This window comes from Acyrthosiphon pisum, chromosome A1 (assembly GCF_005508785.2).
Source record: "Acyrthosiphon pisum isolate AL4f chromosome A1, pea_aphid_22Mar2018_4r6ur, whole genome shotgun sequence".
Lineage (NCBI taxonomy): Eukaryota > Metazoa > Arthropoda > Insecta > Hemiptera > Aphididae > Acyrthosiphon > Acyrthosiphon pisum.
Window position 1 is genome coordinate 27,975,255 of NC_042494.1, and position 17,899 is coordinate 27,993,153.

Genomic DNA, 17,899 nt, shown 5'->3' on the forward strand with positions numbered 1-17,899 from the left:
GCAAAACATTCATACAACATTCAACGCGATAAAGAAAACAAAACACGTTTCCCGCGTTTGCCTTTGCCTGACACAACGACTGTCGCCGCCCGCCATTCGCCATATTCGTTTTCACTCTGCGCATTTGTCACTTGTCATTCGCCATTGCCTCGTTGCTCACGTCGCTGTCTGCCTTCGTCCGGTGTCGCACTCGAATTCGTTTACCGCTTCGTTTAAATCTTGACATTTATCCGCGTCCATACACCGTCGCCATCATGCCCAGCCCAATGAAGAAAGTACGCAAATGCACCGAAGAAAACGTTTTGGCTTTCTCCAAACTCACCGAACACGGTTTCCAGCCCACCAAGGGTAGCGAACACGCGGCCGGTTACGACCTCAGGAGGTAAGCTCGTCGCCCGTCACATAATAATTAACTATTAAACAAAGCCATTATAATGTGTGGATTATTAGTTATTCCATAGTCCCATTCAATTCTAAACAGTTTATTTTTCAGTTCTAACTAGGTACCGTATAATTATCATCCTTTCACAAGCTGTGAAGTCCGTACCTATTTTAACATTAGATACCTATCCATAACGCCCCTCTAAAAATCATTGACTCATCAGTCCATGTTCGGACTCGTGCTATTTTGACGGCACTTTAATAGGTTAGGTTAGGTATGAGCCTTACCTATATATATATGTTATATGTATAATGTTCTACTTAGTACTTACCATTCTTCTACCATGTCGATATGTCATGACATTTTAATTGAAGAGGGAAACTATTGGGTCATGAACGCATGAGTCAATGGTAGTGTAGTGTGGTTGGACATTATACATTATTGTGAATTTATTAGACTCAAGCACCACTGATGGATGTAGTTCTCTATAGTTTACATATTATTATTGTAACTACAACTAACTGTCTACTTGTGTATTTGCAGTGCCTATTCATATGTTGTGAAAGCCCACGGAAAAGAGCTGATCAAAACCGACATCCAGATTAAAGTTCCCCAAGGTACCTATGGTCGTGTCGCTCCACGTTCTGGTCTTGCTTGGAAAAATTTCATCGATGTTGGTGGTGTGTATTACAACTGCAAATTACTATTAATTTATTACACTTTTATTTACATTTATTACTGTTGTTTTAGCTGGTGTGATTGACAGTGATTATAGAGGAAACGTAGGTGTCATACTATACAACCATTCTGATGAAGACTTCATAGTAAATAAGGGTGATAGAGTTGCCCAACTTATCTGCGAGATGATAGTTTATCCAGAAGTAGTTGAGTTTAAGGTATGTTCTATAATTTTTAAAAACACTACAATTTATTTAATTATATTTATTTTCTTATTTCAGACATTGGATGAGACTGATCGAGGTGAAGGTGGTTTTGGATCTACGGGCACTAATTAAAATTTCCAATTATGTATTCTGTTGTGGATTGAGTTTTTATCAAAATATTGTGATACTTAATTAAATTAATCTCTTTTTGTTAAGCTATGTAAACATGGACCCTTATGTGATCCGTAAACCTGACGTAATTTATAAGTTAATTGGTAAAAGAGATAACTTATAAGTTTTTTCTGTAATAATTATTATTTAATTTATATCATTTACATACAATTTGTAATTTATCCTAATACATTAAAACAATATAACATTTTTAATATTAGTACTAAAATATCATTTTTATTTTTTTACTGTTGATTTTTTATACAAACAAACTAAATTGTTATTAGTTACAGCTACAAGATATTTTCCACTAGAGTGCACAGCACACTTAGCCATTACTATGTCATAAACATCTACTTCCAATTTCTTTTTCTTTTTCAAATACTTGTCTTCAAGTTTGGGCCATTTCAAGACTGAATTGACAGTAATGACCTTAGAATCACTTGTTGAAGATTTGAAGGCTAAGTCCTTCAGGTTGTAAATCCATACACTACCTCTATCATCCCCACACGCTAATAGCTTGCCATCTGTAATATGTGTGAATAGAATATTTATTATTACAGGAAATTTATTGTAGGTTTTAATCTTAATAATACTAAATACAAACCAAGTCCAACACTACAGCTCATAAAATAGTTGTCTGTATCACTCCATTGAAGTATATAAGTTGGTTTTACTAAACACTTGTTGTTTTTAGTTTTTGACAGTGCTACATCTAGATTGAAAATGTATATAACTCCATGCAGTGCCACTTTAGTGGCAATCCAACTGTCTTTTACAATCTCGATTGAATCAATCACATTTTCATTTTGATCCTTGTACATTTCATTAGGATTTTTTGGAAGTTCAAAATCTAATAGTTCTTGATTCTGGCTACAGATAAATTGTATTAGTTTAGAAAGGGATGGTTTTGTGCTGTGAATCTATACTCATAAAATATTATGAGAACCCTTATTGCCAAATATAAATCATTAACTATAATCAATAAATTAATAATGATAAATGGGTTGTTTTTTTTTTTTAATGATACAGTAGTATAGGTTATTAATGATATTAATTGGTTATTAGTATCAACACATTTGCATATTTTTTCTGGAATGCTTGACACGATGCTTTCAAAGATTACTAATATGTTTCAAGTATACAGTATACACTACGTTAATAAAAAAACTTTTTTGTATTTTTAAAATATTTTCTTAACCTATTTGTAGTAATATTAAGTGGATGATACACCCACATGTGTTGTCTCCGTCAAATGCAAAACATGGAAAAAATTATTTTGGCACGGGAAAGAACCAAGAATGCTACAATCTTAATTAAGAAACAAAATTTTCACTACTTATAAAAAAGAACTGGCAGTGCAATATCGTTTTTATTTTTTCGAAATCAGAACTTCAAAAAAGTTGTTTAAGTTTGAAAAACAAAAAGAACTTTTTTTATATAAATGAATAAAAAAAAATAAAAACGATATTACACAGCCAAAGTTATCCTTTTTATGTAGTGAAAATGTTTTTTCTTAGTTATAACTGCAGTTTTCTCGGTTGTTTCCTGCGCAAAACAGTTAATGCTATGTTGTAGGTACTAGGTACATTTGTAAAATGAAGACAACATAAAGTAATGTGGTCATTAAATATAGCAGTTCACACATTTATCTTGATTTCTGAAAAAACCCAGTATCAAATTTGATTTCTTGATAAATCAATCATGAGACTAATTTGAATGGCACTGTGTAACTCAATTTCTACTATACAGCATAACATGTTGGGGAGACACTAACAGAACAGACCTTAATACATTGCATATTACGCAAAAAAAATATTATAAAAGTAGCATTCTTCATACCATTAAAATACCCATCAGAGAAATTATTCAACGATACAAATATCTTATACTAGCTGAATAACCCGGCGTTGCCTGGAAAAAATTTTTTATTAGTTAGGTAACTCTTTTTAGGTGTAATTGGCTGTGGCATGCATATTGAAGCAAAATCATAGTATATTTTAATTTTTAGCCATCTCGCGCGGAGTTGCCCGCGATTCTCACTTATGGTAATAAATCAGTCAGGGCATCAATCTATCAATTTTTAACTTTTTTACCCCTTTTAACCCCTGTAGGATATGAATTTTGAAAAATCCTTTCTTATTGTGTGTCAACATCACAAAACAAAACTACTGTCCAAATTTCATGCTGATAGCTTCAGCGGTTCCGGCTAGGTGATTTTTTCATGTTAAGTCCCTTTCACCCTTTTTAACCCCTGTAGGAGCAGAATTTTAAAAAAATTCTTTTTTAGGGGTTTTTCGCATCATAAAACAAAACTACCAACTAAATTTAATACTCATAGATTCAGTAATTCCGGTTAGGTGATTTTTTTTCATTTTTACCCCTTTTAACCCATGTAGGGGTTGAATTTTGAAAAAAATCCATTTTTAGTGGGTGTCTACATTACAAAACAAAACTACAGACCAAATTTCATACTCATAGCTTCAGCAGTTCCAGCTAGGCGATGATGATTCACTCACGGCAAGTCATATAAATCATTTTATATATAGAGATATTAGACAAATAAATACAAAACCACACACTCAATGCTACAAAAATAATAAACAGAAGAACAAGTTAATACATTAAACTGTTTTATACATTGTTCACTAGTTCAAGAAGCTCTCCTAGTAACATGGGGAAAACTATATTCAACAATTTAAATAACAAGGTAAAAAGTCTAATAAGAATTAAAAAGTTTATGTGAAAGTCAATTCAATAATACTAATGATATAATTAATAAAAATAAAATAAAAAAGGCAATAAATAAAACAGTAAGTGATCTTGATGATAATGTGTGCTTCAATAAAATTATAAAAAGTCTATAATGTGTCTAAACATAATATCTTATATTATGAACCTATAATAATATGTAACGCTTAGTTTTGTTTCTAAAGTATATCTATTTACAATGTTATAATTAATTAATTAATTCGTATTTTTATTTGTATAAATATTTTACTAAAAAGTATAAAACAAATTTATTGTAATATCAATGAACTCCGCTTCTAGCTCAGTTGGTATTTGTATCAGCTATTATTAATGTAATTTATTGTAATTATTTAATTGTACCATATTGTTTTGGCTGAATAAATAAATAAATATATGACTGGAGAATTTTTTTAGAATTTTTAAATTTAAGGCTTCTGGTGCCAATGACATTTTGTTTTTTTTGTTTTCAAAAATACACTCTGTGGAAATAACGATACCGCCTAGTAAAATCAACCAAATTTCATAATTTTTTTTTTAATTGCTAGAGGGAAATATTCTACAGCCCGCATTGATAATCAATATTTTATTCTCAAACTTGATAATATGTCTAAAAATATACAAGAAAAATAGCATTTATTTACAAATTTTTTAATACAATTATTTAAAATAAAAAATCAGAGATAGATGCGGGCTGTAGAAAGTCGTCTTCTTTCAGAAAAAAATATTCATCAAAATCCGACAATTCTACAAAGCTTGAGAGTTATTCCTGAGTTTTCTGATATAATACACCCTATCAACCCCCCAAAATAGGTATCGGATATTAGATTAGTGAAAAACTCTTATAATTAAGGTGGCAACAAAAACTGGCACCGGGACCCTTAATGCATTTTTCAATATTTTTAAGTGCATTTAAATCCGAGATAATAAACATTTAGCTAAGCTCAACTTTTTATAGTTTCACCATATATTAAATATACAATAATTTGTGTATGATTTTAGTCTATGGTTGCATATATATATATATGTACGGATTAACCAATTCATTATACAAGAACTAAAATAATAAATATGCCATGGACCATAGGAGATAGGTAAACACTGATGTAGGCAGTAATATTAATAAGTAGTTGAATTGTTTAATTTATTTATTATATACTGGTTGAACACTGTTGGTCGTTGGATTCCGTTTCTTATGACCAGTAGTCTACAGTATACACGGCTTAATTTCAATACTGGCAAAGAAAATCAAGAGAAAATTACAGTCAATCGAAGGGATTTATTTAAATAATGATAGATCTATTAACTTTTTATTCTAGCTTAAGAATATAAAAAAAGATAAATCTCAACAGTTGTCTTGACCTTTTGTCTTCAATGGGAATTTGGTTACCCAGGGGTACCACAGCAAAAAATGGTGCACCATATGCGATGCCTCGTGCAATTTAATTACCTAATAGTGCTAGGTACTACATGTCTACATTAATAACCAATTTATATTTTAAATAATAAAATAAATTGCGTTACCTCTGAGAGTTATCCCATCCTTTTAAACCAACATTGGTGGCAATGAGTAAATAATCATTTATTTCACAAAAAGCTAATCCAAAAATTTCGCACTTGACATCAATGTTGTATCGGTTTTCAAGATTTACGATACGACTATTATTAGTTTCAAATTGGAGGATGTATAAGTATCCATTGTTTAATGCACCTAAAAAGAGACCATCACATTAGTCAATGAATAAAAATAATAGAACAAAAATTGGCATTGAGGAAATACTCACAAAACAATATATTTTGGGAAGGATGAAATAAAATGGAACTAATAAATATCTTTCTATTGTTCCCTTGGAACAAACTGTAGTGAAGGTATGCTGATTTGGTTAGCAAGTCTATGAGCACAATTGTATTGTTAGTCCCACCAGTGGCCAATATATTATTGCGGGGGCATGCTGTACTCCAAGATAATGTATACAACAGTCCTCTATGAAAATATAAGAATTAGAATTAACTCCCACTATAATATATTCTGAAATAAAATCAAAATTTAAAACTTATATGACGGTATAACAGGAAAAAAGCCACCGTAAAATCTGTGACAATTGTTTTAATTAGATACACATATTCTTCATTACACAATCAACAACTATTTTTATTATAGTAAAAAATGTTCATTGAAAAATATACTCCAAATCTATAACAGAAATATTGGAGTGGTGATAAATGTATTTCCTCAGAAAAATTCTGACAAATACCATAAATTGAATAAATATAAATTGTAGACAGGCAAAATATCTTAAAACCAGCTGTTCTTAAGTCGTACACTTTGACGGATTTGGCTTGAAGCCACATCAGAAGTTTTTTTTTGGGTAGGTACCAAAGGCCATCGCCTAAAGTATTTTCCACATAACTACTGGAATTTGGAAGGATTATCACGACGACATCAAATTCTATAACTCTATCAATCAACAATTTAAATAGTGTTGAAGATAATTTGAAATATTTCAAAAATGTAGTTTTGATTTCGTGGCTTTTTTCCTTAGATTCTTTACAGACATAATATTAGTTAAGTACCCAATAACAATATAACATATTTTCTATTAGGTACCTATATACTAATATTATGCTATTTAATGTCTATAATTTAATCTGCCAAACTTGTTCAATGAATAATGATCTAGATTCTATAGACAGATATAAAAATTTAGTATTTAACAAGCATAATATGACAAATTTACATATAGTTTGTTATACTACTTTTAGATACAGAAAATGAAAAACTGTAATAGAATACAAATTATTTACTTGGGATAAGTATATCTATACTGGACAATTCCTGTCTCCACATCGATAACACAGACCTTGTTGCCACCACATGTGGCCACTAAGTGAGATTTATTGGATGGCTCGAACGCCGCATACCACACCTATAACCGACAATGAATGATACATTAATACACCGTGTCTGACAACATTATTGTGCCCTGTTTATGGTTGAACTGTACTACATAACAATTAAGTATAATTAATTATTGCCCGTTGTTAGTTGTTACCTGTGTGGAAACATCAGCCGAATCATTGTCGGACTTTGAATGGCACCTGAGGAAATGGTGTACCACGAATTCACCCATAATCGACGGGTGTCAGACAGATAGATTGTCGACCTATGCAGGAAGCAGGGTAAGTTTCGTACTGTTTCTAATGTCACCGTATTTTAATTAGGGAATAATTCAGGACGGTCAGTGGAACGCGAATCTAATACCACCGATTAATATACGATAAATAAAAAAAAAAGTAGTAAACTAAGTAGACCGGTACTCGGATAATATTAATTATTAATAAGTTTCAAATTCAAATATGTGTTCAAATTTATTTACGAGGATGTTCGATGTTAGATTTCATGATTAATGATTTGACCATTTATCTCTTTTCTATGGATTTGACGAGGATTTCGGATTTCCCTCCATTTACACGGCATGTACTTGTGAGCATAGAAAAGAATCTATCGCTGTTATCACGGTTTAAGATATATCTTAGATATATCTAGTATATCTTAAATCGTGGCTGTTATTGTTCTATGTTATCAGTTATCACTTGAGCATTCATAATCAGAGCTCAATGTTGATAACAAGCCGCCGAAATTACAAATGATAATAAACATTTAAAAATCAACTACAATTAGTACAATGTATCTTTGAATCTTTACACACTCCGCACACGACGCACGTGGCCATGGTCTCTTCACGACATTCAAGACTCAAGACTCAAGACTCAAGACACAGACTCTACTAGTCTACTACAATAGTATAGTAGTACTGTGTGCGCTCGTGCAGCTATTAGGTGTCGTGGTTTCCGTCTATTTAGTTATAGAGTTGTAGTACTCTAGTGTCTCGTCTCTGGAATCTGCTGCCTGGTAAATTATTATAGTACTTAAAGTAAATAGTAAGTCAGTAATCGATGCTGCGGACTGCGGAGCCCACTGGATAGTACTATTGGCCATTCGTCAATTCGTCATTTCATCATTCAACCAATCTGGTCTACTGTCAAGACGTATTCAATGTCGCTAGTGCAAGGCGTTTTACTATAAATTATTTAATTATGTTTGTGTTCTAACTTCTAATTCCCACTTCGGAATAAAAAACGTTTGATCGACCACAAAGTTTGGCATTAATTGTTGTTCACTCTGCCAGCTGTTGCCGACACAAAGATGACAGAGGAATACATCAAAACTGTTTCCGTCCACATGGACAATTTGAACGCGCATCCTCATTGCTCTCATGGTAATTATTGTTGTTTGTTCATTTGTTGATATTGTGGTGTAAACGAGTCTTCTTCAGTCGTCATGTATTGCAGTAGCCAGTACCATACAACGGTATGTGTCTGTACTTGACACAAATCAGTGATAAGTACTGAAGTTTTTAAAATCTGGTCGGGCAATTTCGAAACTTCCCGGCCTCAATATCTTAATTATTTAATAACCCTAATATACATTTATTCATAATCATGGTTTAAATATAATCATGCTCATAATAAAGTTATGATGTAAATAAAATTTGGCCGGCTCGACGTTAGCATGGACTTCGGCGCCACTGACACAAATAGAATATTAGGTATATGACTTAGAATGGAAGAAAAAAAAGTAATTTTGGTAAAGCATTTTTATAACTTTGTTTAGAATTAAGAATTTAAATATTTTATAGATAATAAAATACTAAATATTTATGAGGATTAACTCACTATCTATTAACTATAATACCAATATTCTTTTTATTGAATAATTACCAATTTATTAACTACATTTAAAATTGTTGGGTTAGAGATAGTCATTTTTTTGTTGTCTGATTACCTTATCATTGATTGATTCATCCTATTAAATATTTTTTTTTGTTTTAAGGACCAACGCTGTTGTTTTCTCGAGGATCTGACGGTAAAAAGTTTTACTCTTGCTCGGCACATAGAGATAAAAAAAAATGTTCTTTTTTTGTTTGGGAAAATCAAATTGAATCAATTGGACAACAATTCATGGAACAGTATGAAAGGGATCTCATTGTTACAAAAATGATGAGATATAAATTACAATCCAAGTAATAATCATTAACTTATCTAATAACTTTCAATTTGTATCTTATAAAATATTCGGAGTTTCTAAAATTTGACACCAAAGCAAAAAGACGTAACTTGTCAACGGTAAGTATTTTTAGAAAATAATATGAGACATTTTGAACATTTTATAAGATAAAAAAATAAACTTACAGTTAAATAATAAGTTACCAAGTAACTTTTTATTTCATAATCAAAATTTCCAAATCCATGTAAAAATTAACTCAATACAAATGTGCCATGTTTTTGGAAAAATAAAAAAAAAATCAAATTAGATATTTGAAAATTGAATGAAGCAGAAGCCTCAGTAACTCAGTCAAGTCTAGGTTTAGGACCATGGTAAATGGATCAAAATGACTTAGAAAAAATATATCTACCTATCAATATCTGGTAAAAAAAATAAGGTTATTGTTCTATTCAAAAAAACTCACCATTATATAGCTTGGTCTGCTAGAAGTCAAGAGCATATAGAATAATTTGCATTTTCTATAACTTCCAAGCCTTATAGTCTATAATATAAAATATCTATACTGTGTTCAGCAACAAAACGTGATGCGCACTGACCAAAACTGGTTCCACCACGCAACACCGTTCCATTGGGAAACCGGTTTTGATAGCAGGGTGTCACGGGGGGATGCGCAAAACCGGAGGTTTCTCTCGCTGAACAGTGTATAGAATGTATAACATTCCTAAACAGTTTTAAATTTATTTCAGGTACGATCACGTAAAAAATTTAAACCCAGAAGAAAGATGTTTCTGTCAGAAATGTGGTGAATTATTTTCTAAGACTGAACAGGATTTGCATTCAGACCATTGTGAAATGCTAGTAGAAAATATAAATGACTTAAAATTATCTCACCCTTCACAGGTAGTAATCATATTATATTATAAACATATTTTTATTATCATACTATTACTATATATTATATAAATTTGATATAAAATGTGTGGACATTAATTTAGTTGTTTAGACCACGTCAAGAATCTAAAAGCGAATCTCAATATTTTTTTACCGAAAACACAATTGAAATGTTGGTAAAAATGTTTCGCTCTGTTGGTACAACTAATGTTATTTGTATCGGTGCTCCTACTATACATGAAAGGATATTCTGCGACGTACCCGAAATGAAGAGTTTTTTACTTGACATTGATCATAGATATGTATGTAAAATAATATTAATTTATTGTCATCTGACTTAATGGTAAAAATTTGATATTTATACTTTCAGTTACAATTTTATGAAAGTGACCATTTCAGATGGTTTAACATGTATAACTGCCATATACTTGAGGAATGTGACACGGACCTTGTATTGGAAGATATTTTGACCCAAGGAGATTCTACAGCCGTATTTATTGACCCACCATTTGGTGGCAGACTTGAACCATTAGCATATACACTAGAAAAATTTGATCAAATTAGGAAGAAAAACAACAAAAGCATATTATCGAGTAACATATTTCATTTTTCTCACTGTGTTTAAATTATTATTAAATGTATAAATTATTCTTCAGAGTTTCTGGTATTGCCTTATTTTATGGAACGATTTGTGGTCAACTGCTTACCTGGTATGTCAATGCTAGATTATAAGGTTGACTACATAAATCATAAGAAGTTTAATAGTTCTGGTTTGTAATTTTAATGTTAAACTGTTTTTTTTTTTTTTTAACTAAATACTAAAACACATTTATTTTATTTTATATTTAGGAAGAAATAAAGGTTCTCCAATTCGAATATTTACAAATGTAGATCAATGCAAGATATCTTTACCAGTAGAGGAAAATTATAGATTTTGTGATGAGTGTAATCGATGGGTTTGCTCAGAAAATGTACATTGCTACAAGTGCAATAGTTGTACATCAAAGGTAAATAGATTATTATTAGGTAATATAAAAAATGTATAGTTTGCATAAGTACTCAAGTCTCGACCTCCAATAAAGGATTAATATAATTATTAATTCATAACTTTCGTAACTCATATGTAAGGTTTGGGACTTCTTGTATTTGGATATTTTTTTGTTGTGTAGTGCTCATTGTTCATTCTAGGTAAGTTATAAATTTGTAAAAATAAAAATTAGATGTGTTTCTTTAATCACGGTGTTTGCATATATCACATTATTCGTTATTACTTATTCCTTACCCCTGTAAATGTTCCAATATTTTTAAAAATTAACTTCTTTTATCTTACTATAGTTCCTAAATGCCTAAAACATGCAATAATGTCTATATTAATCAATATATTTTATTTGAATTAGTAAACCCGTGTATAAACTATTTATATTACCATTTGTGTGTCTACTTATCTTTAAGTTTTTTTTCTCCAAAATTGTAATAAGTTTTATGCATTTTTCGAAAGTATTATAAAAATGTAGCTGCATATCTCGATCACTTGTTGCAACAATTAGTCCTGAACTCTAGTCATATGTATTTTTATAATATTATACATTAACTTATTTTTTAAACCTCTTCATCCTAAACAAAAAAAATTTGAAAATACGCCACTACTAATTTGTAATAATAATGATAAAAATACAATATAAATTAATCTATGCGAATGTATAAGATACTGTGATTACTGGTGGTGTGGCGTCCTTTGAAAAATTAAATTTTTACAAGCTATCAAACATTATTGACCTAAGTATAGTAGTCAAACAAGGGAAGACTAAATTGCATATGGGGTTCTTGAAATGCAAAGCCCCCCTAGTAGACCCCCTCACTAGTTTTTTAATCATATTTTAGTCTAAAATATAAATTATCGGAGTCTAAGTAGCTGCTACAATTCTAGCCCTCCCCCACCCCAGAAAAATGTCCCAAGATGTGTCTATGTTAGATGGATTAACTAAGTGTAAAATCAATTTTTGATATTTATTCTTATTTTAAACTCTTGTTTATAAAATTTTTAATTTCACAGAATGGTCGTGCATACATACACTGTAATTTGTGTAAGAGATGTGTGAAAAGAACGTGGAAACATTGCAAAGAATGTAACAAATGCTGTTTAATAGAACACAGTTGTATGAGATTTCAAACTAAGGTTAGTATATGTTTTTAGAACTAGTATTGTACACATACAACTTAATACACTATTCATTGCATATCGAGTTATACTTTTATTAGAGTATGGTTACATATACATATACAGATCTGCCAATGCTTGTTATACTTATACAGTATAAAGATTCTCTTAGCTAATATGATAATATAATCCCTAATATATCATAAAAATTAACTTATTATCTAATATAATATCTCTACTATAGATGTATATATTTTGTATGTTATAGGGAAGAATGAAGGACAGACCACGTAAAAAACATACATTGTCAAAGGCATAAATATGAATAATATTCAATATTAAAATATTTTATGGACTAAATTATAAGAAAATATATCGTATACAAATTATATTTTATTGAATTATTTGAATAATTATTTTTATTATAAATACTATAGTCTGAAATACCTACCTAACATAAATCTTCAATATTGATTTATGATCAGTCAAGTTTAGTCGGCAGTCATAATAAAATAAAATACTATTTAATTTATTGTTTGTCATTCAAATGTACAGCAAAAGACAATGTCCTTATGTTTGTAGCTTTTAGACTTAAAAATTTACTTGACTGATTTTAATGAAAGTTAAAATATTGCATGTTAGAACGTAACATTGTATTGTTCTTAGAGATATCAGAAATGTTTAAATTGTTGAGAGTAATTTAAACCATGTTTGAAAATAATATATCAAGTACTAACTGATTCTTATTATTCTATTATGCGGTACTAGATAGTACCTCCAATCCACCGTGGATGGATTCCACATCAGGGTTGAATTAGTTCACAAAGCAAGGTAGTCACACTGATGCTAATTTGCCCGTGAACTGAGCCTTGAGGTATACTAAAACTAAGATATACTAGTATAGCCCCGTAGACTATGTTTATTTTTTCCTGGGCGACGCCTGATGTTATACAGCTAGTTTAGTATTATTATTTAATAGTTAAATTAAATATTTTCGTGATTGCCTTGCAAACCATTACAGATATAAAATGTTTGTATGCTTGCGGAATTGTTTAATGTATAGACTTCAACAGTTCATCTTATATAATTGTTTTTTTTTCTTCAAATTTTGGCTTTTGATCCCTTAAGAAATCAAATTTACTTTTAAAATATGACAGTACTATCATTATAGGTATTTATTATAATGAGCTACTCATTGTAAATAGTTATTGATTGGTAAATTTTTAAAATCATAGAAAATTTATTTTTACCACATAGACTGTGTATGTCTTTTTGCAGTTTTCACCAAGTGCGTATGATAAAAGAAATTAAAAAAAAAAAAAGATAAAGAAACTGCCTTGATTTGACTCAACATAAACAACAGAGATTTGGTACTATTAAAATAATTAAAATAAAACAAATAATTTAAGTGTTACTTATATTGTTCAACCAGAGACCCAACAAACAAACTCAGGTGGAGTTGCTGTTCCAGTTGATTTAAATATAAGTTACATTATTATTGCGTATAATATATATTATATTCAAATATTGTGTGATATTTTATGAAACATTCTTTACAATTAAAATACTATTAGTTGATGCATAGATACATCTATAATTTATAAGTTTGTTGACTAGTCTCATTCAGTAAATTATCTTATAAAACATTAGTATAAAACAAATTCATAACTAGAATCTAAGTAAAATAATTCAATATAAAAATTAATAATTAATAAAATATAATTGTTTAAATGAAGATAATAAATATCATCTTCTATTCAAACAATTTTCTTTTTATAATATAAATGCCCCAACTTTTCATATATTGATACAGCTTGATTTGTTTTTATCCACTTTTTCCAATTCTGAAATCAAATTTCAAATATATATTTACATATTTTTTTACTGTAGTGTAAATTACTTTTTATCTTACTTCAAATATATTCAATGGTGTATAATTTATAAATTTAATTAAACTATAGATAGCTTCATCATCATCATTGTCAATAATTGTTGGTCCAGAAAAAACCCAATGACAAATGCCTGATAATTGACATAAAGCCTTGGAAGTTTGCTGCTTATAATTATAAAGCTTATTATCATCCAATATTATTCGATGCCATTTTATTTGGTATAATGGATTCTAAAAATAAAATATTTGATTTAAAATTGCATGAACGTTATTTTTATTCATATAACTATATAGGTAGAATCGGGATATCTTTTATAGAAGTATTTTGAAAATATTGAATTAATGGTATGTTTATAATGTTGTCAACCAGTCTTCATTCATATTATTATATTAAACTTTTTTCAGCGTGTAACAACTTTTGTAAAGTAAACACTAAATCAAAATTATAAAGGTAACTAACCAGTCTTAAGAAAGAGTTATTAAGAGTATATTCTTACATTTACTTTATTGCGGAAACCTGTAAGAACCAATGTAACTGTTGTGATAACGACATCTTTTTGAGTTAACCTAGAATTTAAAAAAAAATGTACTTATTTCAAACTTTATATATTAGTAATAATGATAATAATAATAAAATAAATTACTCTTGCAGTGATATATCTCGATTTCTTCCATAATGTAGCCACACGTTTAATGAACCCTGATTTTTTTTTTCGTTCATACGATCAAACCAATGATCTATACTTGATCTTGGACACAAAATCAATGTACATCCTTTTGAGGAAACAACTGTTTCATCCAAATCAGTTTCTCCTTCTGATTGTGTGTTATCTAAATTGGGAGGTTTGGACTTCGATAACAAATGCATTAATATGGTAATTTTACAATCGGTGGTACCCATATCAGTTGCTATATTAATATAAAGTAAATTAAGTTACTACCTATAGGTACTCTAATGTTTTTTATTTAAACTTGCCAATTATTCCGCCATATGGTTTTTGACTTTCTCTGGCAATCATCCATTCAACCACTTGATTTTGTCGATCATTCATATTAAAATTAGAGTCGGGCAGAGATTGTGATTTATCATCATCATCAGAATTTTTTTTGTTCATTAGTTCATTATTACTTTTAGCAAGTGCGGTATTATTCTGTAATGTCTCATTAAAAGATTCATCATGGACAACAGATAATTGACTAAAAAATAAAAAGAATAAGTAGGTACCTACTAATTTATTATAAATAATTTAACATTTAAAATTCCTTACTTATCATCAAGTTTAACTTTTGTTGCGTTTAAAGAAAGATTATTAGAACTATTATGACCGCCACTGCTATTTGCTAAGCTTTGTTCACTGAAACTTGTATTGTACTCTTCTTCAACATCCACGTCTTCTTCTTCTTTTTCTGATTCGTCTTCATTTACCATTTCTTCTTCAGATTCATCTTCATTTGCTACTACTTCTTCTTCTGATTCATCTTCATTTACCATTTCTTCTTCTGATTCATCTTCATTTGCTACTTCTTCTTCTGATTCATCTTCATTTGCTACTTCTTCTTCTGATTCATCTTCATTTACCACTTCTTCTTCTGATTCATTTTCATTTACCATTTCTTCTTCTTCTGATTCACCTTCATTTGCTACTTCTTCTACTGATTCACCTTCATTTGCTACTTCTTCTTCTGATTCACCTTCATTTACTACTTCATCATCTGATACATCTTCAAATGACTCTTCATCTTCAGAACTAGTGCTATCAATCTGTGTTCTACGCAGCTGAGCTTCAATTTCTTCTCTACGATGATGGCGTTGTTGAAACAGTTTTCTAAAATGTAACAATAACAAACATGTATTTAATTCTTTTGATTTACAATGGTTTATGTAGTGATGTGAAATTTAAATTAGATTTATAAGTATAATATACGTTAACAATTTCCATATTTTCCAAAATATAATCAAAAAGGTAAAAATCATATTTAATAAATATAAGAGGCAAAAAGGCAGTAAAAATGTGTTGTTCAACTGGTTTATTAATGACAGAATATTATAATAAACTATCTAAAACATGTTTTGCTTATAACTTTATACAACTACCAATATAGGTACCATGTCCATGTAAATGAGAATGTAAATTAATACAACAAAATTGCATATTAATGAAATAAACAATATCAATAAATAATTAAAGTATATATTATAATATTATACTAGCTAATCCCACGCTTTTCGATGCCCTTAAAAAATAATAACTCTAAAAAAAAAATATGATTATTCGACTCCTTTTGGGTGTCACTGCAGTAAGAGCAACTCAGCCACCTTGGTAGGTAATGTTTGCAAATTTAATTTAATGCACGCATTAACTGTAACTTTAACCAATGGCAACTAATAATAAATAAATACTATTTTCTACTAATTATTTCTCCTCTAACCAATAGAAAACTTTTATAAACTAACATTTTAATCGTAAATCTTAAAATACCTTTTTGAGCATCACCCCTACTGGGAATTTAAACCAATAAGGACCCATTTAAGTAAACACAAAAATATTTATTATAACTGGTGCATCCGTTTAATAGAAGTTTGAACATAGAAGAAATATATAGAAATATATATATATTAATATACATTAAGATAGGTACAAAACATAGGTAGGTACCTATTTTACATTATGTAGGTAAAATATAATGAATATAAACCTATTAACTAAATAGGTTTTTATGTGTATGAATATATATAATTAGCATCATTTTAAAATTAGATGTCTTGCATCTCAAATCTCAATATTGGTAGCCGGTAGGGACCAATAATAAGAAGCAACACAAAAACTTTTATACTACAAACTATTCACATATAGGTATAGGTTTGGCATCAGCTTAATAATTTTCTAAATTTCTGTAAGTATTTTATCCAGTAATGTCACATGAAGGGAGGAGGGCAAAAGTAGCAGTTGTCTCAAGTCAAGCAATTCTGAAATTGTCAAATTTACTGAAATTACAATGTTTTATTTATTATAATTATGATAGGTACAATATACATACTTGAATAATTATAAATAACAATATTAATAATAATTACAATTCCATTATGTTAATTTTTTTTTTGCATATGCTAAGAAAAGCTTTTCAAAATGTAAATTAATTAAATCATATATTTTAAGAAATAAATTAAGCCAAGAAACAGAAGCTTTTAAGTCTCATAGTTATTTTAAGTAAATATTGTTATTATTTTTTAGTGTTTTTTTTTTTTACCTTATTTGAATGATATATTAATGACCTAGGTGTGCCTAGCTAACATTTTTAAGAAGTTTTAGATATTTTGTATGTAATTATTAAATGTATGTAAATGTAGATTGTATGTAAGTACCTACCAATTAATATATTATTCAAATAAAACTCAAAAGTGTACAGTATCGAGCATAGACGTGCGCAGCCCTCTTGTTCAGGGTATGCAGAAGCAGTGGCGGATCCAGGAGGAGGGGGGGGGGCAAAAGGGACATTCTCCCCCCAATCGCCTTAGTTTCCCATTGTTTACAGTGTTTAGCCAATTTTGTACTTTTTCCTCCCCCCCCCCAAATTAAGCACTGGATTACCACAGGCACCTCCTGAAAGTTATTTTAAGAATGTAAAATTCTGATAAAATATATACACAATACACAAATAGTTTCGAGTTTAAACATAATAATATGTACACACCTGGGCCGCACTA

At 29.6% G+C, this 17,899-nt stretch overlaps 4 protein-coding genes across 8 annotated transcripts in view; 2 read left to right on the top strand and 2 right to left on the bottom strand.

The window, feature by feature from the left end:
* Positions 1–49: 49 nt before the first annotated feature.
* On the top strand, positions 50–1,659 carry LOC100160933 (deoxyuridine 5'-triphosphate nucleotidohydrolase, mitochondrial-like). Its single transcript, NM_001161996.1, is given in 4 exon segments — positions 50–382; positions 926–1,062; positions 1,133–1,278; positions 1,342–1,659. Coding segments are annotated over 4 exon segments (468 nt in total). The 5' UTR covers positions 50–254; the 3' UTR covers positions 1,399–1,659.
* On the bottom strand, positions 1,563–7,692 carry LOC100162953 (leucine-rich repeat and WD repeat-containing protein 1). The gene is made up of 6 exons (XM_001947954.5): positions 7,239–7,692; positions 6,991–7,112; positions 5,970–6,169; positions 5,710–5,896; positions 2,045–2,310; positions 1,563–1,964 (listed from the first exon to the last, which is right to left on the bottom strand). Exons 1-6 carry the CDS (start codon positions 7,314–7,316, stop codon positions 1,675–1,677), a joined length of 1,143 nt encoding a protein of 380 aa, XP_001947989.1. The 5' UTR covers positions 7,317–7,692; the 3' UTR covers positions 1,563–1,674.
* Positions 7,693–7,848: 156 nt separating this feature from the next.
* Positions 7,849–12,693, top strand: LOC100167767 (rRNA N6-adenosine-methyltransferase ZCCHC4). 2 transcript variants are annotated; one of them, XM_029486886.1, is made up of 10 exons: positions 7,849–8,465; positions 9,080–9,112; positions 9,217–9,269; positions 10,000–10,153; positions 10,249–10,446; positions 10,515–10,737; positions 10,801–10,914; positions 10,994–11,151; positions 12,198–12,320; positions 12,571–12,693. In XM_029486886.1, exons 1-10 carry the CDS (start codon positions 8,463–8,465, stop codon positions 12,619–12,621), a joined length of 1,110 nt encoding a protein of 369 aa, XP_029342746.1. In that variant the 5' UTR covers positions 7,849–8,462; the 3' UTR covers positions 12,622–12,693. The 2 variants fall into 2 exon arrangements, with proteins under 2 accessions (XP_029342746.1, XP_001949879.1); XM_001949844.5 differs by having other exon boundaries at positions 9,080–9,269.
* Positions 12,694–13,702: 1,009 nt separating this feature from the next.
* LOC100158869 (ATP-dependent helicase rhp16) overlaps positions 13,703–17,899 on the bottom strand; it is a 5,440-nt gene continuing 1,243 nt past the window's right edge. For 3 of the 4 annotated variants that reach the window (XM_016808565.1, XM_016808566.2, XM_016808567.2), the window contains exons 3-8: positions 15,462–16,019; positions 15,170–15,390; positions 14,838–15,102; positions 14,691–14,760; positions 14,215–14,424; positions 13,703–14,146 (exon numbers count right to left, since the gene is read on the bottom strand). In XM_016808565.1, coding sequence (XP_016664054.1) covers positions 14,060–14,146; positions 14,215–14,424; positions 14,691–14,760; positions 14,838–15,102; positions 15,170–15,390; positions 15,462–16,019 — 1,411 coding nt within the window. In that variant the 3' untranslated portion in view covers positions 13,703–14,059. The remainder of the gene's footprint in view (positions 14,147–14,214; positions 14,425–14,690; positions 14,761–14,837; positions 15,103–15,169; positions 15,391–15,461; positions 16,020–17,899) is intronic. The other variant, XM_016808568.1, reaches the window with a different exon arrangement.